Source organism: Rhipicephalus microplus, chromosome 1 (assembly GCF_043290135.1).
Source record: "Rhipicephalus microplus isolate Deutch F79 chromosome 1, USDA_Rmic, whole genome shotgun sequence".
In the NCBI taxonomy this organism is placed as follows: Eukaryota; Metazoa; Arthropoda; class Arachnida; order Ixodida; family Ixodidae; genus Rhipicephalus; species Rhipicephalus microplus.
In genome coordinates this window covers 114,083,172-114,108,239 of record NC_134700.1, presented here as the reverse complement: position 1 = coordinate 114,108,239, position 25,068 = coordinate 114,083,172, and the positions used below count along the sequence as shown (strand labels likewise).

The following is a 25,068-nucleotide window of genomic DNA, read 5'->3' as shown; positions in this document are numbered from 1 at the left end:
TTTATAATTTGCTGAATATTTCCAATATCATGGTCTTGACAAAAGCGTGTCGTGAAGATTAGAAGCAGCATTAGTTTTGTCTCGGAAAAAAATGTTAGATTTGGTGAAGATGCCCTAGCCTAAGCTTGGAGGAAAAAAATATAACTGAAAAGCGCGATTAAAATATAGAATATGGACGTTCCACTCACCGTAGGCAGCGTCTCCGAGAATTTGATATCCATGCTTTTAGCCATCACCCGATACGCGTGCGAAAAAGGGAACTATAAGCCCTTTATTTAGGCGTTGACCCAGGGTAAAGGGGCCCAAAGTCATGATATCACGGATTAGGTCATGATCAAGAGCCACCATGAGCTGCTGCTGGTAGCGTAAGGAGTACTACCACTTCTTAGGTCACACCATAACGTCAAACAAGAGAAGGACATCACAAGGTCATCTCTTAATTTACGACGAGCCCCTATTATCACAATAATGAAGCGATGGCTTCATTGTAAACAATGCGCTTACGGAACATAAAACCCGAGAGAAAAGAACACGGTGTAAACGAGAACGAGTACGTGCGCTGACCTCTTCTTGTATGATGTGTTTTGTCTTTTGCAAGCGCTGTGTTTTCTAATAGATCCGTACCAACGAGTTCGCACAAACAGTCTCTTAGTTCAAGCAATGAATACTTGACTACTAACACGGCCAAAGAATTGTCATAGTCTCGAAGTAGTGCAACATCATGGTGTAGCTGCTCATTTAGGTCAGTTGGCAGGTATCATATCGTACCGGAGATAAGACTGTATTGAAGCCGACGGGCATACACAGGGTGGTTTTGTGTTTTTCCTATTTTTGTGCTCGTGCATGGTTTTATTTACACAAAATTGGACTGTGTAGATGGCCTTTTCTTGAAGACCGGATTATGTGGTTGTGTCTGCAAGAAAGGCCTCAAGTATCTCTATGATCTGCCATCTATCACATGGTGCAGAAATCTATTTTAAATTGCCACATCTAAAAATAAATGTTAACAACGAATTTCATCGAACACGCTGTGCGTAACAAAAAAAAGATTACGAATATAACTGAAAATGTAAGCGTAAAGGAAAATGTCGCAAGGCTTATTTTAGGCCGCCCTCACTCTACTATTTGTTTTTTCAGCGCTTTCGTTGATCGTACAATGAAACACTTGGCAGTAATGAAGGCACATACCGAATAGCCGAAGAGTACCGGTGTGGAAGACAGAGCTTGAACTGTGACACCTGCGCAAACAGAGAGGTTGTCCTGAGTGTCACGACGTGCGCGATCAAGAACGCATATTATTCTTGGCAATAGTTGGGTTTTCGTTGCTTGAAGGCTAATTCACCCAACTCTCTCATTTAGATAAGGAAAACAGTGCGCATCCAGAGCAATCAGCTAACGCGATGTTCATTGAAGCTGTAAGTGTTGATGTGAGGTAGTAAAAAAAAGGCAGATCCCACGTACAGTGGGAATCGATTAAATGCGAAGCACAAATGAGGAAGATAAATATGTTACTTTAAAATGAGCACAACGTTACGAGGTGAAGGTAAATTATACCGTACATGAATTTTATGTCACGATTATCATGTTTTAGGGCCAAACCTCATAAGCGCGAAAATACACGCGACAGCGACGAGCGACGCGACGTAGATCGGCTTCGCGCGATCAGTCGCTAGCGCAGGCAAACCTCATTCACGCGACGGCTTCGGCGAGCGAATTCCACTGTTGCTGGCATGACGCCGTCTACTCGCACCAAGAAAACCGCGTAGCGAGCGGTATGCAATTTAAAAATAAGATATGTTGTTGTGTAATGAAACGGAAAGTGTTTATCATTGCCTTGCAGCACTTTTTTATATGCACATGCGTAATAAACATTGCGTTATTTCTTGTTGCGCATACGTGACTCGGGCAGGGTCACGAGCACCTATGTAGTCTTTGTCTTTTCCGGTATTTCGCTATTGGCTGCTTGAGCCCAGCACTTTCGGGCGATGAGCGACGGTTTCCAAATCTGGAGAACCGAGCGATCGCGCGAAAACGAGCACGCGACACGTCGCGCGAACGCCCTGTTTCGTCGCTCATAGCGTCGCTCGTCGCTGTCGCGTGCATTTTCGCGCTTATGAGGTTTGACCCTTAAAGTGTCATTTACCTTTGCCATTCATTGACGTCACGTAACATGAAATTTGGTATCTGTGGAGCTAGCGAAACGGCCGCGCGTGCCATATGAAGGGCCCATATACTCCGACGTAACGTCGACGCGCGCGTACGCTGGGCGCAGCGCCGCTACGCTATCAAAAAGCGAGCAATTCATAGCTTGACCGGCGCGACCAGCGTCCATCAGGGCGGCTCTGCGGCCCCCAGCGCGACATGCAAGATGGTGCATTTCGCGCCGATGACGTTACCCACTACATAGTTTTCTAAATTTAACTAGGAAACTGCATGACCCAGACAGCGCTGCGTCTGCCTCTCCTCGTGACGTAGGGACTCCGGGTGAACTCGAACGCGCATGTATCAAAGAAATGCAGCGTGGCACGTGCCTGCGAGTATTTGGCAGGAAGATTGGCGCCTGGCGTGGCATCGCCAGCGTAACGCGACGAAACGAACGCTGGTGCGCACGCGCACCGGGTCACGTCGAAGTATATTGGCACCATGAGTGTGGCATGTTGTCATGTTCTTACATGACACGCATCTCATGATGATCATATTTGCACCCGTCACATACCTTCGTCATCCATTCACGTGACGTAGTACCGATTTTGGCATATGTGAGGCTAGCAAAACGGCCACGAGCGCATAACGATTGTGGCATGTAGTCATGTTCTTGCATGACACGCGTGTCATCATTATAATGCTTGGACGTGTCATTTACCTATGTCGTCCGTTCACGTCACGTAATACCTAATTTGGTTCATGTGAAACTAGCGAAACGGCCGCGAGCGCATCATGAGTGTAGCATGTAGTCATGTTACATGACACGCACCTGATGATTATGACGCCTGCGCCAGTCACATACCTTCGTCATCTATTCAAGTTCCATAATAGCGAATTTGGTATAAGTGAAGCTAGCGAAACGGCCGCGAGCATATGTCAGCATTTACACAGTCGTGAGCAAGTACACAGTGTGTGCGCAAAGGTAGCTTATGGCTGCTATTCTCTAATAAAAGCTCGCCAATGTTTTCCACAAGCTGTATTTCGCACACTCTACTTTACATTGTGTCATTGTCACATAAGGTACTGTCTGGAATAGTGGGGTGTGACGTACAACAGTTATCTAAAACTCTTGAACGACTTCAAAAGTGTACACTGAAAATCATATGCCAAGATGAATCATTATGCAATATTGTTACGTGATTTCGGCTGACTGAAACAGGGCATAGTGGGACATACCCCAAAAAATTGCCTCAGACTGAGAGTAAAGAAGTGGACGTTATTAGTGAGCTGGGTTGTGGCTGCAGACTGACTACTGTTATTTTCCACGTAACATTTTGGTGGAGGTGCTGGGTGTTCTTTTGACAACGGAGCTACGCAGTGGACGCCTCCATAAGTCTGCTACCATAGCTCCTGGTGAAGATACGACTTCGCCACCTACCTCGGCAACGACAGCAACCCGGTACGTCGCCCTAACGCAACACCGTGATCCCGGTACCTTTACTGGAGAGGACAACGCGAATGTGGACAAGTGGCTTAGTATGTACGAGCGCGTCAGCAAGCGATGTGGCTGGGACACAACCGTTATGCTTGCGAGTGTCATTTTCTATCTTGACAAGACCCCTCGCATCTGGTTTGAGACCCACGAGCACGAAATCACAAGCTGGGAAATGTTTAGGCAACAGCTCCGTGACCTCTTTGGCAACCCGTTTGGTCAACAGCTTGATGCCCGAAAGCAATTGGCCGTACGTACACAGATGTCCACTGAGCCTCACTGACCTAGATTCAAGACGTCTTAGCGTTGTGCCAAAGGGCCGATCCCAACATGACTGAGGCCGACAAGATTTCGCACGTTTTAAAAGGAATCGCCGACGGTGTGTTCAGCCTGCTTGTATTTACAAACGTAACGACCATCGACGCCGTGATCAAAGAGTGCCGCCGTCTCGAGCAGTCGAAGAGTCGACGCACTTTGCACCAGTTCCAGCGCCTACCCAACACCTCTGCAACGTCGTCTTGCCAAGCCACTCCTTGTCATCCGTCAACAACCGAAGACGTGACGCGCATCGTCCGACGTGAACTCGAGACCGCTTACCCGGCTGTCAACAAACTGACGTTGCCCGACGCCTCAACGCCAGCTGTCTCCTTGACCCAGGCGGTTGTCCGCCAGGAATTCACTAACCTGGGTATCCTGTCCACTGCACCCACCCTGGATAATACTGATCCCTCTATACCTTCTGTGGACATGAGACGTCGTCGTCCGTACTCTATTCGAACGAGAAACCCGTCCGAATGGCGAGCAGCTGATGATAAGCCAATCTGCTTCCGCTGGGGTCGTGCGGGACACATCGCTGGTTGCTGCCGCAGCCAGTGGCCATCTATGCTTTCTGACTCGTACCCCGCTTACAGTAACTCTTTCCGTCCACCAAACCACTGTTATCCGACCCGCACTGAGTCTACAGCATTTAATACCCCTGAGGACTACGACCACCCTGTCCCGTCGTCGCCACCGCCTCAAAGCCGCCCTTCTCGTTCAAATACGCGTCGCCGCTCTCCCTCGCCATCGTTTAACCGCCGCATGTCCCCGGAAAACTAGGCTGTGCAGCTTCTGAAGGTGAAGCTGCCCTGTCGACCTTACCCAAAAATCCTCTGTTGCCCTTACGTTAGAACCGGAACACCCTAGAAGTATATGTTGATGGCACACCTGTTGAAGCTTTAATTGATACGGGTGCTCACGTCTCTATTATGAGTTCGCATTTTCGTCGTCGCATGAAGAAGGTCCTCACGCCCCTCTTGACCAGTGTCGTTCAAGTTGCAGATGGCGCAACGGTCCCTGTCGTCGGTATGTGCACAGCTTAATTTACCGTAGCCGGTCATCAAGTGGTCGTCCTTTTTACTGTGCTTGCAACACGTCCCCACGACCTCATACTAGGCCTAGATTTTCTTGCCGCCAATTCTGCTCTGATTGATTGCTCCGCTGGTGTGCTCCGCCTTGAACTGCCACAAATCAGTGACGCCCCGTACCAACCTACAAGCCGATTACAATGCAGCGACCACCTTCCCTCCAAAACTGTGACGTACATCGATTTTCTGTGTTCACCAGGTGTGCCTGACGGTGTCTATTACGTTTCTCACCGACGTACTCCTTGCGCACTATGTTGCAGTGCCCTACATGGTGCTCAGCATCACAGATAACAAAACTTGTCTACCTTTTGGTTTTTTGGAGGGAGGAAGAAGAAATCACAGAGAACAGCTTCTGCTTCGAGCTCTGTGAGTTTTCTCATTTTTCGCCAAGATTTTTCAATAATCGACACACCTCGGAGGGACGTTCCCCCTTGGAATAGGGGATCAAAATCTCATCCAGCAACCGGGACCGGGCCGACCACATTATGGTGCGTCTGACGCCAGTTCTCACCCCGGTCCAAGCGTGGTCCACGTTGACAATTCTGATGACTCCTCCGTTGAAGATATGGCTTCGGACAGCGACTACGTGGTCATACCAAGCCGACGCCTGAAGAGGAAAATCAGCCGGACATCACCGACTGGCCGGCAAGCACAGACAAAGGCGAGTAGCATGCGGTCGTTCACCATTTCGTATGTGCCGACATCGAAGACAGGCATCCTGAACTCTCTAAATAGGCAGAGCTTGTCGGAGTACTTTGAGCTCATCGCTCCAGGGAGTCGTAGAAATATGCATAAATACTCAAAAGAACATACTGTCCGTGGAGGTCAGTACGAAGGCCTTATTTGACACGCTGAAAGTGATTGTTCAATTAGGAAACATTCCGGTTCACGCATCCTCCACGTACGACGAAGAAACGACAACAGGAGTTATATACGATGTGGATGAAGAGATAACAGACTCCAGTCTCGAGAAACTGCTGTCATCGTCGGCTCCCGTGCTTGGTTTCTACCGCTTTGCACGCACGCGATGCGTTAAAGTAGTGTTTCAGTCGAAGACGCTACCCACACATGTAAAAGCTTGGTACGTGAGGCACTCGGTACGTCCTTACGTACCAAAACCTCTGCAATGTCATAAATGCACGAAATTTGGGCACGTTAGTGCAGTTTGCAAGGGTGCAGTAACCTGCAAGCATTGCGGTGGCCTTCATGATCTTGATAACCGCAATGCTGTGGCCAAATGCCGAAACTGCTCAGGCGCCCACGACGCAACATCAAAGGAATGTCCCAAAATGAGGAATGAAATCAGTATCCTGAAGAAGATGGTTCAAGACCACCCCACTCACAGAGAAGCTGCAAGGGCTGTACGGCACCGTAAACATCGTTCGCGACACCGACACAAACGAAGCAGCAGTGCTCATAGCTTATCGAATTCGACACACAAAACTGTGCCCTCACCACCTCCTAGCTTACCTTTGTCGGCCAAAAAGGAGGATACAGATGCTCAAATGTCAAGACAGTCCACGCAAGTACAATGTAACCAGCCATTGGCTCTCACCACGTCGGAGACTCAGTGGCCTTCACTACCGTCAAGAGCTACGGTAGTGCCATCATCACATAGTGCCCCTACACACAATGAAGAAAACAAGAAGATGGACAACGCAGATGCCAAGGCTATGCTTAAAAATTTGATGGGTTTGATGCGTAAGATCCTCAGCAGCCTAAACGCTCCCGCTGCTAAGGCGGCTGTGCAGCTACTTGAGGTTTTGGAGCCTCTTCTACTGGTTCTTCAGTAAGTGAACATGGAATTGATGTTCGAAGAACGCATGCGCCAGTCGCTTGTTATGCAATGGAATGCTCGTGGCCTACGTGGCCGTCTGTCAGACTTCAGACAATGGGTTTTTAAATATCAATTTCCTGTTATCGTTATATGTGAACCGAATATGGTTTCAACTTTTCGTATATCTGGAAATATCCAGATTCGGTCCCGCAGTGATCAACGCACGAGGAAAGTTCTCGTATGTATACGCCTCGATTTGAAGTTCATGAGACATGAAGTTGCGTCGCATACCAGCAATTATTACGTGAGCCTGACTATAACACACAAAAAGCGGACATTCTCAGTAATAGGAGGATACATACACCCAAGCGCACAGATGGACTGCTTCCACCTGGGGACCATTCTTCAAGCAGCACAAATGCCACACATTGTGTTTGACGATTTAAATGCACATCATCCTCTCTGGGTTAGCACTACAACGAATTATCGCGGAAAGGATTTGGCCAATTTTATATGCAACTATGGACTAAGCGTACTCAACGACGGATCACCTACATTTGTTCGTGGCACGTCCTACAGCAGCTGTCTAGACCTCTGTTTCGTTTCCCGAAGCCTTCTGTCTTCCGCATGTTGGTGCACAGATTTGGACACTCGTGGCAGAGACCACCTTCCAATTTATGTTCAGTTCAGGTGGTTTCACCGCACGCACACACGCTACATCCGTCAAACCGACTGGACACTGTTCAAGGCATCTGTCAAGTCTGGCTGTGAGCACACGACTGATCCATCCAAGGAAGAGAACATCATTGCTTTTTCACTGCGTGACACAACCAAACAGGTTAACCTACCGATGCAGAGATCACCAGTTGACTCCCAATACGAGGCCCTTCGTGCAATTCGTCGCCGTGCCAAACGCCGATACAGACGAACGAAGTCGCCTTCAGATCTTTCCGCCTGTCGTCGAGCTCAACGACATGTTCTTCGGCACCTTGACAAGATTGACAGGCAGCGTTGGAGAAAATTCTGTCGATCTGTGGACCCCAGGCAACCTCTATCTATGATCTGGCGGGTGGTACGAAGTTTGCAGACAACTCCTCAACAACGTCAACCATTTCAAGCTGTTGCTCTACATCAGGGCCGGACAGAAGTTGAGATAGCCAGTGACTATTGTAGCCTCATCGTGGACACCACTGATGGTCTTGCCACTAATGAGCCTCTTACTACCATTGCGCCTCCATCGTCTGACGAGCGCCTTGATGTACGTTTTAAAATGCATGAGCTTGACGCTGTGATTTCTGCCTCCCGCCGATCATCGGCACCAGGACCTGACGAAATCACGTATGCTGCACTCAACCATCTGGATACAGAAGCACTACGTGTCCTGTTATCTCATTATAACACCTCCTGGGAGTCAGGAAAAGTCCCAGTTAATTGGAAATGTAGTCGCATTATTGCATTGCTTAAGCTGGGGAAGTGTCCTTATGCACTTTCCTCCTATAGACCAATTGCCTTAGCCAGCTGCGTCAGGAAAGTAATGGAAAGAATGGTACTGTAAAAATTAGAGTGGCTTCTAGAGAGCAACAACTGCTTTCCTGCATTTATGAACGGCTTCAAAAGAGGCCGATCTGCCATTGATGTTGTGGTCGACTTGATCCGCTGCGTTGAAGAGGAAGGAAGCCGACGCAGACTAGTGGCGGCGGTCTTCTTAGACATTAAGGGTGCCTACGATAATGTGCTGAATTATGCGATCCTTGACGCCCTAGAAGATTTGGACATCGGTGGACGACTGTATGCTTGGATTTTTAGCTACCTTAGGGACTGCACCATTTACATGACGAAAAATAACGGAGACATCGATCGGTATAAAGTTCATCGTGGTGTTCCCCAAGGAGGAGTTCTCAGTCCGATCCTATTCAATGTCACAATGATCGGCCTAGCAGCAGAACTTCCCAGCACGGTGAAGATCAGTGCATGCGCTGATGACATATGCGTATGGACATCCGGAACTACCCGTCCGCAATCGCGAACGCGACTACAGCGTGCAGTGACGATCACATACAAATACCTACGACGTCAGGGGCTCACTCTTTCAATCGACACATGCGCAGTGCTTGCATTCACGCGCAAGCATATGTCGCAATACCCGATATTTATTAATGGGACAGCGATACCGGCTGTAACGCACCACAAGTTCCTTGGGGTTGTCGTACACAGAGATCTATCGTGGACGAGGCATGTCGCAGTACTTAAATCCAAATTGAAGAGCTTTGCTCGTTCTTCGCCACGTAGCAGGAGCAAGATGGGGCCCATCAGAATCATCGCTACTTCAATTGTATAATGCTCTATTTGTGGGATACATTCGATACAGCATGCCGGTGTTCTCCAATATGAGACGTAGTTGTGTTAAGACGCTAGAGAGTGTTCAAGCTCAATGCTTACGAAGATGCTTGGGTATATCACGCTGTACTTCAACAAATGGGACAATCGCAGAGGCTCGGGCTTGTCCCATCAGTCTATGCATGCTCTGCGAGCCACTTAGAGGTCACCTCCGATTGCTGAGCCGACATAGGCAGCACCCACTGTCAGTACTACCCGCCACTCACCCAGAATGCAGTTTCTCAAGAGTAATATTGCGGCATGAGAATATTATACCATCAAGGTTTTCCACGTCAAAGGCCCCTGCAGTGCCTCCATGGGTCCTGCCTAAACCACCTGTTTGTTTTACGATACCTGGAATTACGAAGAAGTCGCTCATTTCTTCTGTTGGCCTCAGACAACTGACCCTATATAGCATTTATACAACGTACAGTGATTCTCTGCACGTGTACACCGACGGATCCACCACGCTAAACACCTCCACCGCAGCCTTTGTCATCCCAGACATGGATATCGCCCGACGATTCAAAGTGGACCATAAAACCACATCAAGTGCCGCAGAGCTTGTCGCTATCCGGGAGGCAATGAGGTTTATTTCCGGAGAGCGACCTCGAGCCTGGACAATTTTCTGTGATGCCAAACCCGCTTTGCAAACCAATAATTGCATCATGAAGCAAGGTTTGTATTACAGCTTGGGAATAAAAATCACAGAACTTATTCAGGTTACTTCAACAAATGGCCATCTTATCACTTCCCAGTGAATTTCCGCTCATTGCGGCGTGATGGGAAAGGAAGAGGCAGACGCTGAAGCTAAAAATGCCTTAAGCAGTGTCCCTGAAGTACGCATTGCGTTTTCACGAGCTGACACGGACGCTCTGCTTCGCTGCGTGATGCGCAGCTACACACTTCAGCAATGCACCAAACCGAAATGGCGACACCAGCGACTTCACAAATGGAACCCGGAAATGAGGTTCCGCATGCCCCCTAAATTGAAACGGCAACTCACAAGTATGATCCACTGCATTCGTCTTGGTGTGGCGTACACAAGACGTTACGCACATATCATCGGTCGCAGTGACACTGTGATGTGCCAAAAACGCTTGAGCACATATTTTGTGCCTGCCCAGCATACGCACGTGAATGACAAACACTGATTTCTTCTACTGAATTATATCGCAGTAGGTCATTAACCGATGAGACCGTGTTGGGCCCTTGGCCAGACACCAACAGTGCAACTGCGGTTACAAGAGCAGTTATAACCTTTTTGGAAACAATTGGACTATCTGCGCGGCTATAAAATGTGTCTCAGCTAGAAAGAACACTACATACTCACCTTTCTATCTCACCATCGTCATCCATTAATCTTTTTTCCCCTTTCCCTCTCCCAATGTAGAGTAGCAAGCTAGAGCAAGCTATTGCTCAGGCCGACCTCTCTGCCTTTCAGTAAATATATATATATATATATATATATATATATATATATATATATATATATATATATATATATATATATATATTGATACGCAACCACCGGCACAGCCTCCCTGGAAGAAAGAGAAAGACGACGTTGGTGGCTGGTTGTTGATGAACTGTCGCCATCTTGTTCGCCGAGCACAGTGCATCGTATTTAACTTATTAAATACGTTACCCGTAACATTATTGGTGGAGGTGGACGACTCCCGTACCTCGATGGAGACGCGCAGTGGTCGCAACACCGGGGACTCTTCGGCTACTTCAACTTCCAGTGCCTCATCCCCACCGGTCTCTCGATCTGAGTCAACAACCTACGTCACCCTGCCACCCCTTCGCGATCCTGGAACTTTCTCCGCTGACGGCACCATCGACGTTGACTCCTGGCTGCACCGGTACGAGCGAGTCAGTGCTACCCACCGCTGGGATCCGACGCTCATGCTGGCCAATGTTGTGTTCTACCTCGACGGCACGCCGCGGACATGGTTCGAAACCAACGAAGCCGAAATCACAAGTTGGGATCTTTTCAAATCGAAGATCCGTGATCTTTTCGGCGATTCATCTGGTCGTCAGCTCGCTGCCAAGAAGACTCTCGCCACTCGCGCCCAGACGTCTACTGAATCGTACGTGTCATACATTCTTGACGTCTTGGCGCTTTGTAGCAAGGTCGATCAGCGCATGTCAGAAGACGAAAAAGTTAACCATGTCCTCAAAGGCATTGCTGACGATGCCTTCAACCTGCTGGTTTTTAATAATGTCACGACCATCGACACGATCCTGACAGAATGCCGCCGTCTAGAACAGGCTAAAGCCCGCCGCGTCACCCACGGCATCACGCGCCTGCCGAACACAGCTGCTACTTCCTCGTGTGATGACTCCGTCCGCCAAGTTCCCCGATGTGACAACCTCACCCGCATCATTCGTCGTGAGGTCGAGGCAGCCCAACCAGTAGCTACTCCATTTCCAACGCCTGATCCTTCACCGACCACGATCTCACTGATACAAACCGTCGTTCGTCAAGAATTATCGAATGTCGGCCTACACCCCATTCAACCAGTCTACTCTGCCGAGCCTTTTTATCGTCGTCCATCCGCTCCTCGATATGGTTCCAACTACTCTCGACAGCGTAATTTGTCCGAATGGCGTGCACTGGACGACAAGCCCATATGCTTCAACTGCCGACGTGTTGGTCATATTGCTCGCCACTGCCGCAATCACTGGGCTCCGCCGGCACGCTATGGGCCTCCTACCCAAGCCACTTCTGACCACCAGGCGCCCTCAACATTTGATTTTGGTTCCCCTATGCCGACCACATCCGCTGATCCTGCCGCACCTCTGACGAGACCTCGCTACGCCCGCTCGCCATCCCCTGCTCGCCGTCAATCTCGTTCGCCCCCACAACGCCGTCCTGCCTCTCCGACCTATTCGCAGCGCCCCCGACCGGAAAACTAGGCAGTGCAGCTTCTGGAGGTGAAGCTGCATTGACGACGACCTCTGCAAGAAATCCTCGTGTGACATTACCGACCACCCGGAATCTGTTGAACGTTACTTTAGACAATGTACCTGTGCGCGCGTTGATCGATACTGGCGCGCATGTGTCCATAATGAGTGCTGCTCTTCGTCGCCGCCTAAAGAAAGTTCTCACACCCGCCTCGAACCGAGCCGTTCGAGTCGCCGACGGGGGAACTGCCGCGATTATCGGCATGTGCTCCGCCCGTGTGACTATCGCCGATAGAAGCACTGCCGTTCTTTTCACCGTTATAGAAAACTGTCCTCATGAAGTAATTCTAGGCATGGATTTTCTCACCGCTCACTCGGCCCTTATAGATTGCTCAGCCGGCTGTCTTGACCTTGAAATGCCTCTACTTTCTGATCTGACCAACCCACCCCAAAGTCGCCTTTGCTGCATTGATTTCGCACGCCTTCCGCCTAACTGTGTCACACATATCGACCTCTTCTCTACACCACCTGTACCAGACGGTGAATACATGGTGGCACCAATTCATGCCGTGATGCTTACGCATGGCGTCGCTGTTCCGCACACCATTTTGACAATCGTTGAAAACCGCACATGCCTTCCTATTGTCAATTTTGCCCTCACAGCCCAAATTCTTCCACAAGGTATCTCCCTGGCTGAAATTACTACTCTACAAGACCATACGGTTGAACCCTTCAGAGTGGATGATTGCTGCACCTCAGACAATGAACCAACTCTATCACGTTCATCGGGCGTCGACGTTGACCACATGGTACCTACAGACCTCGCTCCTGATCAAGCGGAAGCCCTTCGTCACGTCCTAGAGTCCTATAGTGACATTTTCGACTTCGCCAGCACGGCTTTGAGCCGAACGAGTGTTGTTACTCACCGCATCAATACTGGTGACGCGAGTCCCATTCACCGACGTCCATACCGTGTTTCCGCGTCCGAGCGCACCGTCATACAACGGGAAGTCGAAAAGATGCTTGCAAAAGACATAATCGAACCCTCTTGTAGCCCCTGGGCTTCTCCTGTCGTCCTGATCAGAAAGAAGGATGGAACATGGCGATTTTGTGTAGATTATAGGCATCTCAACAAAATTACGAAGAAAGATGTTTATCCGTTGCCTAGAATCGACGATGCCTTAGACTGCCTTTACGGTGCTACGTATTTTTCCACTATCGACCTTCGATCTGGCTATTGGCAGATCGCTGTGGATGAGATGGACCGTGAGAAGACCGCATTCGTCACTCCTGACGGACTTTATCACTTCAAAGTTATGCCCTTTGGTCTCTGTAATGCGCCGGCCACATTTGAAAGAATGATGGACTCGTTGCTCCAAGGGTTTAAATGGTCAACCTGCTTATGTTATCTAGACGACGTTATCGTTTTCTCACCCACATTCGACTCCCATCTCAAGCGTTTATCGGCGATTCTTGAAGTTTTTCGTCGAGCCGGACTTCAACTGAACTCGTCGAAATGCCACTTTGCTCGTCGTCAAATAACCGTACTTGGCCACATCGTCGATGCCGCAGGAGTCCGCCCGGATCCCGAGAAAATTCGCGCCGTCACGGCCTTTCCTGTTCCGAAGTCAACAAAGGACGTTCGCAGTTTTGTGGGCCTGTGCTCCTACTTTCGACGGTTTGTTAAGGACTTCGCCATCATTGCACGCCCACTCACAAACCTCCTGAAGAAGGACACCCCGTTTTTCTGGGGCGCTGATCAAGCCTCATCTTTTTCCCAGCTCACGACGCTCCTTACAACACCGCCGATTTTAGCCCATTTCGATCCATCAGCTCCAACCGAGGTTCGCACTGACGCTAGTGGGCATGGCATCGGAGCAATGCTAATGCAACATCAACGCGGACATGACCGTGTTATAGCATATGCAAGCCGCCTGCTATCTACAGCCGAGCGCAACTATTCAATCACGGAACGTGAGTGTCTCGCTCTCGTGTGGGCAGTCGCCAAGTTTCGCCCATACTTATACGGGCGTCCATTCCGGGTAGTTACCGACCATCACGCGCTATGCTGGCTGGCCTCACTCAAAGATCCCACAGGACGCCTCGCTCGTTGGTCCCTACGATTACAAGAATACACGTTCACCGTAACGTACAAAACAGGGCGGTCACACCAAGATGCTGATTGCTTATCACGCTACCCTGTGGAAGAGGCTGCCCATACTGACACCTTTCCAGACCTTCTGTCTGTGACGCAGCTACTCAACCTTGGCCACGAACAACGCCTGGATGCTTCACTGCGAACCATCATTAGCAAGCTTGAGTCAAGGCCTCGCGACGCATCTCTACAAATGTTCTTGGTAAAAGACGGCATCCTGTATCGCCATAACCTCGATCCATATGGCCATGACTTGCTCCCCGTTATACCAGCACATCTTCGTGCGACAGTTCTCAACCAACTTCATGACGCTCCTTTGGCGGGCCACTTGGGCGTCTCTCGCACATACGACCGTGTACGTCGTCGTTTCTTTTGGCCTGGTCTTGCCCGCTCTGTTCGACGCTACGTCGCCGCTTGTGAACCCTGCCAGCGCCGCAAAAAGCCATCTTCGCTACCAGCTGGATTCCTTCAGCCGATCGACATTCCCTTTGAACCTTTTTTTCGAGTTGGCCTCGACCTGCTTGGCCCATTCCCGATCTCCAGCTCAGGCAACAAATGGATCGCTGTCGCCACTGACTATGCGACACGGTACGCTATCACACGAGCACTTCCGACGAGTTGCGCAACCGATGTGGCGGACTTTCTGGTATATGATATTATTTTAGTACACGGAGCTCCACGCCAACTTCTCACTGACCGGGGCCGCACCTTCCTATCAGCTGTCGTTGAAGAAATCCTGCGCTCTTGCTCAGCCAAGCACAAGTTTGCCACTTCGTACCATCCGCAAACGAACGGTCTTACAGAGCGCCTCAACCGCACCATAACCGACATGCTTTCCAAATACGTAGCGGCCGACCACCAGGACTGGGACGTTCATTTGCCATTTGTGACGTTCGCATATAATTCGTCACGTCACGACACTGCCGGCTATTCACCATTCTATCTTCTATACGGCCGAGAACCCGCCCTACCATTTGACACCTTGCTGCCCTCGGTCACGGAGTATGCAGGCGAAGCCATCGCGCGAGCCGACCACGCACGCCAACTCGCCCGCAGCCGCCTGCAGGCTTCACAGGAGCACCAAAGACAGCTCTACGATTCCCATCATCGAAACGTGCACTTTTCACCGGGTTCCCTTGTCCTCCTCTGGTCCCCCACTCGGCGTGTAGGGCTTTCTGAAAAACTGCTGTCACGCTACACTGGACCATACCGCGTCGTTCGCCAGGTGACTGACGTTACATACGAGATCGTGCCAGCCGATTCAACGTCATCATCGTCACCTTCGAGTGACATCGTGCACATAGCCCGACTCAAGCCCTATCACCCTCCTTCTACCGCATCCGAGTTGCTCAAGCACCGAGACGGTGCTTCTACCGCCGGGGGGTTATGATACGCAACCACCGGCACAGCCTGCCTGGAAGAAAGAGAAAGACGACGTTGGTGGCTGGTTGTTGATGAACTGTCGCCATCTTGTTCGCCGAGCACAGTGCATCGTATTTAACTTATTAAATACGTTACCCGTAACATTATATATATATATATATATATATATATATATATATATATATATATATACCTTTTGCAAATTTCGGCTACATGAACATGTGCTTCCACAAGGCATTTCTGTGGCCCACCTGTGTCCGTTGCTCGATTCACAAACTGAAGTGCTTGCCTTAGACACCCTTGTTTCAACGCAGCGCACACCACTCCAAACGCATTCGGGCAGCCGTCAAATTGTAGGCATGATCGCCACAGATCTTCTGCCTCCGCAAGTTGAAGCCCTACAGCATTTTCTCGAGGCCTACCAGGATATTTTCGATTTTGGCGACCGACCTCTAGGGCAGACGTCCTTTGTCCAGCATCGCATACACATAGGTGATGCCAACCCTGTTCACCGCCATCCCTACAGAGTGTCTGCTTTTCAGCGGAGCACCATTCAGAAGGAGGTGAACAAGATGCTAGCGAAGGACATTATTAAACCATCCTCCAGTCCCTGGGCATCTCCGGTGGTGTTAGTTAAAAAGAAGGACGAATCGTGGCGATTTTGTGTGGACTATCGCCACCTTAACAACATCACCAAGAAAGACGCATACCCTCTGCCCCGAATAGATGACGCCCTTGTTTGCATTCATGGTGCCGCCTACTTTTCTGCCATTGATCTTCGTTCTGGTTATTGGCAGATTGCCGTAGACCCCATGGACCGAGAGAAGACGGCTTTTGTAACACCCGATGGCCTATATCAATTCAAAGTCATGCCTTCCGGCTTAAGCAATGCCCCCGCCACGTTTGAACGAATGATGGACTCCCTGCTCCATGGATTCAAGTGGTCTACGTGTCTTTGTTATCTGAATGACGTGATTGTGTTTGCTGCCACTTTTGAAGCACACCTTGAGAGACTGTCCAAAATTCTTGATGTATTCGATCTCTCCAGCCTTCAGCTGAATTCATCCAAGTGCCGGTTTGGTCGATGCCGCATTACAATACTTGGAGATATTGTTGACGCTTATGGCGTACAGCCTGACCCAGAAAAGTTCGAGCTGTGAAAGAATTTCCTGTGCCAAAAATCGCCAAAGACGTCCGCAGCTTTGTGGGGCTCTGCTCCTACTTTCGGCGGTTCATCAAGAACTTCGCGGAAGTTGCTCGGCCCCTAACAGATTTACTCAAACCAGATGCGACGTTTACCTGGGGTCCCTCTCAAGCAGCAGCATTCTCCGACCTGACCACTTTGCTCACTACTCCTGTTCTGACTCACTTCGAACCTACGGCACCGACCGAAGTCCGCACTGATGTCAGTAATTACGGAATAGGCGCTGTGCTGGCTCAGCGACAACGTGGGCAGCATCACGTGATAGCTTGTGCCGGCGGGCTGCTGTCCCCCTCGGAGCGTAATTATTCCATCACAGAGCACGAATGCCTAGCGCTGGTGTGGGCAGTCGCGAAATTTCGCCCTAACTTATACGCCCGACCATTTATAGTTCTCACCGACCACAACGCTCTTTGCTGGCTCGCCTCCCTCAAAGATCCCACAGGTCGTCTCGCCCGCTGGGCACTCCGCCTCCAAGAGTATTCTTACACTGTTGTGTATAAACCAGGAAAACTGCACAAAGATGGGGATTGTCTGTCACACTACCCTGTGGCCGACTGCGATCCTACGAGCACTGATTCTGTGGTTGCGTCCTTTCCATCTCCCAGCTGCTACATCTCGGGGACGAGTAGCGTCGCGATCCGGATATCAAGCGCCTAATAAAACAGCTCGAATCTTCACCGCAAGACACTTTTGTTCACATGTTTACCTTAAAGGACAAACCCTTATATCGGCGTAATTGATCGCCCAATGGTCACGACCTACTTCTGGTAATACCAAAGCACCTGCGCTCCACAGTCCTACGCGAGCTCCATGACGCGCCAACCGCGGGTCACCTTGGTGTATCTCGCACATATGACCGTGTGCACCACCACTTTTACTGGCCTGGCCTTTCGCGCTGTGTACGTCGTTATGTGAACGCTTGCGAAATTTGCCAGCGTCGCAAAAAGCCGTCGGGACTCCCTTCCGGGTATCTTCAGCCCATCGACAACCCACCGGAGCCATTCTTCCGTGTTGGTTTGGACCTTCTCGGTCCCCTCCCAACATCCGCCTCCGGAAACAAGTGGGTCGCGGTTGCTACAAATTACGTGACGCGCTATGCAGTTACGCGAGCCATGCCAACAAGCTGCACTACAGACGTTGCTGATTTTTTACTGCGCGATCTCATTTTAGTGCATGGAGCCCCTCGTCAACTGCTGGCAGACCGAGGCCATACGTTCTTTTCGAAAGTAGTTGACGATATCCTGCGTTCCTGCTCTACCCAAGATAAGCTCACGACATCGTACTATCCCCAGACAAACGGGCTTACAGAAAGTTCAAACCACACTCTGACAGACATGCTATCGAAATACGTCTCGGCCGACCATCGTGATTGGCACCTTGCACTACGCTACGTGACGTTCGCATACAATTCCTCCCGGCATGACACTGCTGGGTACTCGCCATTTTACCTTCTGTTTGGACGCGAACCAACATTGCCGTTGGATACCTTCCTGCCACCTGCTGCGCAGTCTACTTCTGAATATGCCCGCGACGCTATTACCCGAGTTGACCACGCTCGTCAGCTTGCCCGCAGCAGAATAATGGCGTCCCAAGACTCGCAGAAGCATCGTTACGACGAGCGGCATCGCGACGAACACTTTCCAAGAGGTTCCCTCGTTCTTCTTTGGTCCTCTACGCGACATCCAGGCCTTTCCGAGAAGCTTCTTTCTCATTTCACGGGCCCATACCACGTGCTTAGACCGGTGACCGACACTACATATGAAATTGTCCCTGATAATCCATCAACCTCTTCTGCTCTGCTGTCCCGTTACATCGTCCACGTTTCTAGGATCAAGCCTTACCTCACTGCTCCTGCTGTGGCCCCGTAAGCTTGCCTGGTCGGCGCTTTTGCCGCCGGGGTTTGTGTTACGTGATTTCGGCTGACTGAAACAGGGCATACAGGGACATACCAAAAAAAGGTGCATCAGACTGAGAGTAAAGAAGTGGACGTTGTTGGTGAGCTGCAGTGGCTGCGGACTGACTACTGTTATTTTCCACGTAACAATATTTTACAATCACAATGCATTCTCTTGGTTCCAACGTTATGCGACTATAAAATTGCCGTTTCAGTAAATAACATATTAAATAAAAATGCACCATTGCCTGCTGATCTTTTTTTCAATTCCTAAACGCAATACACGACATGTTCGAATGGTAATTTCAATCTGCCAAAATAGTTTTAATGATTACGGAGAAAGACTGATACAGTTTAATGGAACAAAAATATGGAACACGATTCCCCTAGAGATTAAAACGGCACGTAATTTTAGCATGGCATGTATATCATTTTTTCTGTGGAGTCAAGACATGTAAGCATGTGTGTGATTCAATTGTCATTGTATTTTTTTAATAAGTGCCTATGTATAAAAAACTAGCTGCAATCTAATAAGTAAGCATGTCTGCAGGAAAAAAAGTATTAGTTTCTTATCTGTATTTATATGATTGCATTTTTTGTTACCTCAAAGCTGACCTGTACAATTTTTTATGTTTTACATTGTATTGCACCGTCTACTAGCCACTTTGGCAATCAGTTCAAATAATCCCTGTAATTACATATATCTATTCGTGAAATTTAACTTTCATCGATTGATTGATTGATTGATTGATTGATTGATTGAAAGAAGCAGAATCTTGTGTACAATACGGAACACGCAGGTGCTTTGGTGAGGACACAATAAGGTGTGCGCCAACAACACTTTTATAGGAGTAAGGGGTACTCGCGAGAAACCAGCTTGGCTCAAAATCACTGCGCCGCCGTCGGTGTATAGCGAATGCCACGTAAAACACCACTTGCATCAGTGTTGCACAGTGATGTAGACCGACTGCTGTGATCGTAAAACTTATAAGTACATACTATATAGCACACATGCAAAGGGTCATGTAAACTTCAATATACCACGGGGAAAGAGCGCAGTTCGTTGCAGAATTACGAAGGGCAGCAAAACAGCAATCATGTTCTCAGACTAGAACTTCAAGTTTGATCATATTGTTCGAATAGCATTCATAAACGTCTGATGCAAGTAAGCTGGCTTGGTCTGTGTAGCGTTGGGGACGACAGCTCGATAAACACAAACATTTGCAGTATAATTGAAGAACTTAGGAAAGAATGACTGTGTCGTGTGCATAAGTATAGTGAACCAATATTAAATGCACAGTAAACGAATAGATAACATAAATTTTTTGCTCATATATTAAAGCAAGAAGGCGTCAAACGCGGCTAATGACATGCATTGTTAAACATAGTGTAGTGTAATTGATCAATTACTTAGCCGAAACTGGCCTTGTCGGTAGGCTTTAATGATACAATATCTCACAAACAAACGCCTTGATTTAACTGATACTCTAATCGCAAATAGCTTTATCGGGTTCACACTGTCAGTTTGTTTTTCATAATTTTATTTTCTGTGTACTGAAGTTTCTCAGTCCCCTTTCCGATCCTTATACAGAGTAGCATGCCTGCGACATATAGACGCTGGGAAAAATCTGTGTTTTTTCTAATAGAGAGTATCTCTCTCTCGCACGAATGTACGCGTTAACAAGAAAACGACATGTATCTTCAATTTCTTGCAAGACGAATTATTAGGGCGGACATGGTTATTAGAAAGTTTTGGCAAAGAAAGTATAATAAAATTTCAGTTTATATTCGATATAAATTAAAATGGGCGACGAAGACAGATTTCTGAAGGTAAATATGTTGTTTGAAAGGGCGTTAGTTATTGGCTTGGCCATGAAAACGAACGAGGGCGTTCTCGTATTTCCAATGACCATGTTTTAAGTTTCGCATATATTACAGTAACTACAGAGTCCATGTGCTAAAATGAATTATTTTCCTCCAAGTTGCCGAACCATTTCCTCATACCATAGCACATTAAAAAAGTATGCCAGTTTTTGTAGGATCCTGTCCAGTGATTTGCATGCATTTTCACTGAAAATAAAAGCAGAGTCCCTTAATACCCTTCTGGTCACGAAACTTCTCCGTCACTCTATGGGAGAGCTTGATATGGTGCCAAGAGCGGCCGCTACGCGGCGCTAGCCGTCCTAGGGGGGCCATCGCCCCGCTGCACCCGGCGGGGCGCACTGGCCGCGGCGGCATCCCGAAGGCGTTGTGTGGTGGCAGCTCGCGGTTTCTGCATCAGCGAAACGCGAACTTCATGTGCCAGTGCACCGTGCTCAAGGTGGACGGCATGAAAATTTGAATGAACAATGCCTAAGACGTGCTGTGTGACGGGTTGCAGCTCCGGATACCGAAGCAACAAAGAAAAGGCGTCGCTCTTCTGTTTCCCAAGTAGCGCCGAACTCCGAGAGAAATGGAAGCGAGCTATACCGCGGTTGGAAGCTGGCGGTTTCAGCTTCGAAAGTAAGAACGTTCGGGTGTGCGAAAAGCATTTTGACGCTAGCGACGTTGTGAGAACCGACGAGCACATCGTGAACGGGGTGGTCGTGTCGCTTCAGCGAGAGAGACCGAGGCTTCGCACGAACGCCGTTCCAAGAATTTTTGACGGGCTCCCGGCGTACCTGACGAAGCCGAAACCGCGTTCACGGCCTGCGACTCAGAGGCAACCAGCGAAGAGGCGGCGCGAATTGTCACCGGAATGCGCAGCAGTGGAATGCCAAAATGTCAACACCGACTAGGCAGGAGAAGCCAGTGACGGTAAGCTCTTGAGCCGGTTTAGTCGCGGCGTTACTTTGTTCCCTCAGTCGCATGACCCTGTGTTAGCGGCTGGTGGCATTGAGGTGCTTCTGAACAGTGTTATTGAATTGTATTACAGATGCAGCAGCCAGCGATAGCGGACACGCAGATCAGGCCTGCCAAACGGAACAGGCAGTGTGTTCGTTTCTTGAAGTGCAGGCGCTAAAGGCGCAGCTTTCGAGTACGCGGCAACGACTCGAACGGTGTCAGAAGCAGCTTGCGAAGATGAGAGTCCTGGCCAACAAAAATGCAAGACTCTTGCAAAACCTGGACAAGCTATCTACCCGCGAGAAGCTTATTTACGATCAGTGCATCATGAAGGCAAACGCGAAATCTCCGAAAGCTGCCAGGTAATCTTCAGTCGCACATAACTGCCACAAAGCTATGAATATAATCGCACATCTTTTTCGTGCCACTGTCTTGTGCATATTTTTTAAGAGCAGTGCACGCTAGCATTGCATGTCAGAGTAATCCTAAATCGCCCGCTTTGCATGATCGCACAATGCAAGCTGTCTGTTGCTCTCGTACTGGAGTAGGGGTGCATGTTAATATTGAAAATGACAAGGCATTTTTAAACGCGGTGGTTGTGTATTGCGGTATGAGGAAAGATGGTGTGATGCATGTTGTGCATCTTCTTTTTTCTGCTTGCTGTGGTTATGCACTTGCACTGTTCCCTCACCAGCCTCGGTTTACCTGAATGCACAACGAGCCTGCACTCTCTTTAGGTACAAAAAAGCATGGATTTACGACTGCCTGCTACTGAAGATTAAGTCGACAGCGGTCTATACATTCCTTCACGAGAATGAGTACCTTCCCTTGCCCAACCCTCGCACCCTCTACACGTACCTGAGGAGCCTCAAGGCTGACTTTGGTTTTGACAGCAGTCTATTCACCGTTCTCAAAGACAAGCTGCAAGTACTTCCTGAGCGAGAGCGTCGAGGTTTGAAACAATGCACAAACTTACTACTGCATTCTATGACTTCATATCTCATATGTGGTGCATGTCTAATAAGATGTATTTTTTTACAGGTGTCCTGATGTTCGATGAAATGAGCGTAAGAAAGAGTGTGCACATTAGGGAGTCAGACATGGCTCTGCTCGGAAAAGTTGACTTCGCTGAGCACACAAGACCCTCGGACTCTGAGAAAGATGGCGATCACGTCCTGGTCTTTCTCTTCCGACCATTTCTTGGAGGGTGGTCGCAGACTGTTGGGACCTTTTGTTCCTCCGGTGCAGCCCCTGGTTGAATAGTAGCGAAGTTGTTGCTCCAGTGCATTGTGCACCTTTCGAACGCTGGCACTATTGTCGATGCTGTTACATGCGACAATTCAACACCAAATCGTTCAGCTTTAAGGAGCTTGGGTTAGTATCTGGGGACACGAGTTAAATTTGTCAAATTAAGAATTGAACACTACTAACTGCATTGATGCGTTCTTTTCAGGGATAAACAGTGACCAGAAACAGCTGCGAACTTCATTCCAGCATCCATGTGACCCTTCACGGACAGTGCAGGCACTAATTGATCCACCGCATGTCTTCAAATGCATAAGGAACAATCTTCAGAAGGTTGGAAAGTTTCTGGTAAGCAGTAATTCGTATCTACGTCAGGTTACTCCCTTTGCGAGGAGTGGCTTCACCTTTTTATCGCAGCTACCGGAAGGACATGAGGTCCATCACTTCCACTACTCTGCCCTGCTGGAGTACGAGGAGCAACAGGCTGGCCTTCGGGCTGTCCCGAAGCTCACAAGGGCTCACATCTTCCCGAACGCCTTCCAGAAGATGAGTGTCCGGCTTGCTGTTCAGGCGAGTAACCATTCCTAGTAATTAGTAAGGCTACTTACAGGCGAACTAATGACACAAAGCTTTGCTGATGATTTGTCTAAAAAACAAATTTCAATGCAAGCTCTTTCGTTCAACAACAGTGTGCCATCATTTTCAGCTTTTCAGCAGAAGCACGGCGTCTGCAATGGAGTTTTATAGCAAGCAAGAAGGCTGCCAAAAGCTACATAACTCCGCAGGTACATACGACTTCACGAAGCAGATGAACGATCTATTTGACTGCCTCAACTCAAGAAGACCACAGGACGTGCAATACAACGAAGCCGAGCACATCGCGGTGAGCGAGTAAATCACACCCAAATATGTTTTTCTTTTATAGTGTACTCAAGGTTAATATTTCTTGCATTGCAGACATTGAAGGCGAACATAAAGTGGCTGGAGGATTGCTGCACATACATAGAGAGCCTGCCGAAGCAGAGGCAGGTGTGCTTCCTTAGCAAACCAACTTGTGGTGCACTGAGGATAACGCTGCACAGCACGGTGGCCCTGATTGATCGACTCTTGAAGTCTGGCTTCCGTTATGTTCTAGTTGGAAACCTCGGCCAAGACCCTTTAGAGGTAATTCAGGTACTTTTTGGCACGGTGTGTTGGTACATATACCTTTCTTTTTCCCTGTCCAGCGCTTCTTTGGAATAGCCAGGCATGTTGCAGGAGACGGGGGCCAACCAACTGTTCAGCAGTTTTTGTTTATATACCGGATGCTGTCGGTGAACAACCTCGTGCGGCCACCTAAGCGAGCTTCAGTTGAAGGAAGCGGGCCACAACTGCTTCTCACTCTGCAAGGTCTTTTCGACAAGGAAAAGCCCTCTACGACTCAGGTATTTTGCAGTTTGTGTCCTGTATGTGTCCTGAAGTTTCTTTTTTATCACCTTGAAAATTCAGGAAGTTGTGCACATTTCAGGTGGACACACTAGCTGTTCTGCTGGACGATGTCCTGCTGGAGCCAACAACAGACTGCGTGGATGGCATTGGCCCCCTTTCGACCAAAGACTCCATTTTGGATTACCTCGGCGGATATGTGGCCAAGAAGTTTTCTACTCTGGATTGCTTAGGCTGCATCGAAACGATGTTAATTGAGCACAACACGTCAGCCATCTGCCTTGATCCAAACAAAATCGAGGGGCTATTTGAAAGTACCCAGCAGCCGTCTTCTTGCTCTCCTGAAAATTGTTGAAGAACATGTGGAGACGTACACGGTGCAAAACATTGCATGCGGTGACGTGTACGCGAGGATTGTTGAGGGCATTTTGCTCGACAGCCGCACAGCGTCAGCAAGTGTAGGTTGTCTGTTGCACTTTTTAGGGACAACAGCTGAGGTTGTAAACTTTTTTTGAGATGTAGATTACATTTCTTCACTCGAGAAAAAAACAAAGCCTCGCGGGCAACTGTGCGCAGTTCTTGCCCTGCAAGTGGTGGGCGGAAGCCACAGTGTTAATCATAATGGCTGTGTATGTGAGCACGCCTTCCCATTTGTATATAGTGTTGTATATCTTGTATACATTACACAGTAATATTTTCGTACTATTCATATTTATCTGCATATAGTGTAAATAGTGTATATTTAAATACAGTTTATTTTAGGCAGTGAGCTAAGGCAGAGTGCAGCTGTTAATGAAACGAAATACACATTGTACAGTAGAGTCACAGATTGT

The 25,068-nt window shown here is 48.7% G+C and overlaps 2 protein-coding genes across 2 annotated transcripts in view; one reads left to right on the top strand and one right to left on the bottom strand.

The window, feature by feature from the left end:
- The window catches only part of LOC119178232 (2-amino-3-carboxymuconate-6-semialdehyde decarboxylase), a 128,306-nt gene that overhangs the window by 47,252 nt on the left and 55,986 nt on the right, over positions 1-25,068 (bottom strand). Inside the window, exon 3 of the mRNA XM_037429425.2 lies at positions 1,189-1,238. Within this exon, the coding sequence (XP_037285322.2) occupies positions 1,189-1,238 (50 nt within the window). The remainder of the gene's footprint in view (positions 1-1,188; positions 1,239-25,068) is intronic.
- On the top strand, positions 23,533-24,590 carry LOC119169787 (uncharacterized). Its single transcript, XM_075872699.1, has 4 exons — positions 23,533-23,693; positions 23,768-23,974; positions 24,037-24,234; positions 24,318-24,590. Exons 1-4 carry the CDS (start codon positions 23,544-23,546, stop codon positions 24,588-24,590), a joined length of 828 nt encoding a protein of 275 aa, XP_075728814.1. The 5' UTR covers positions 23,533-23,543.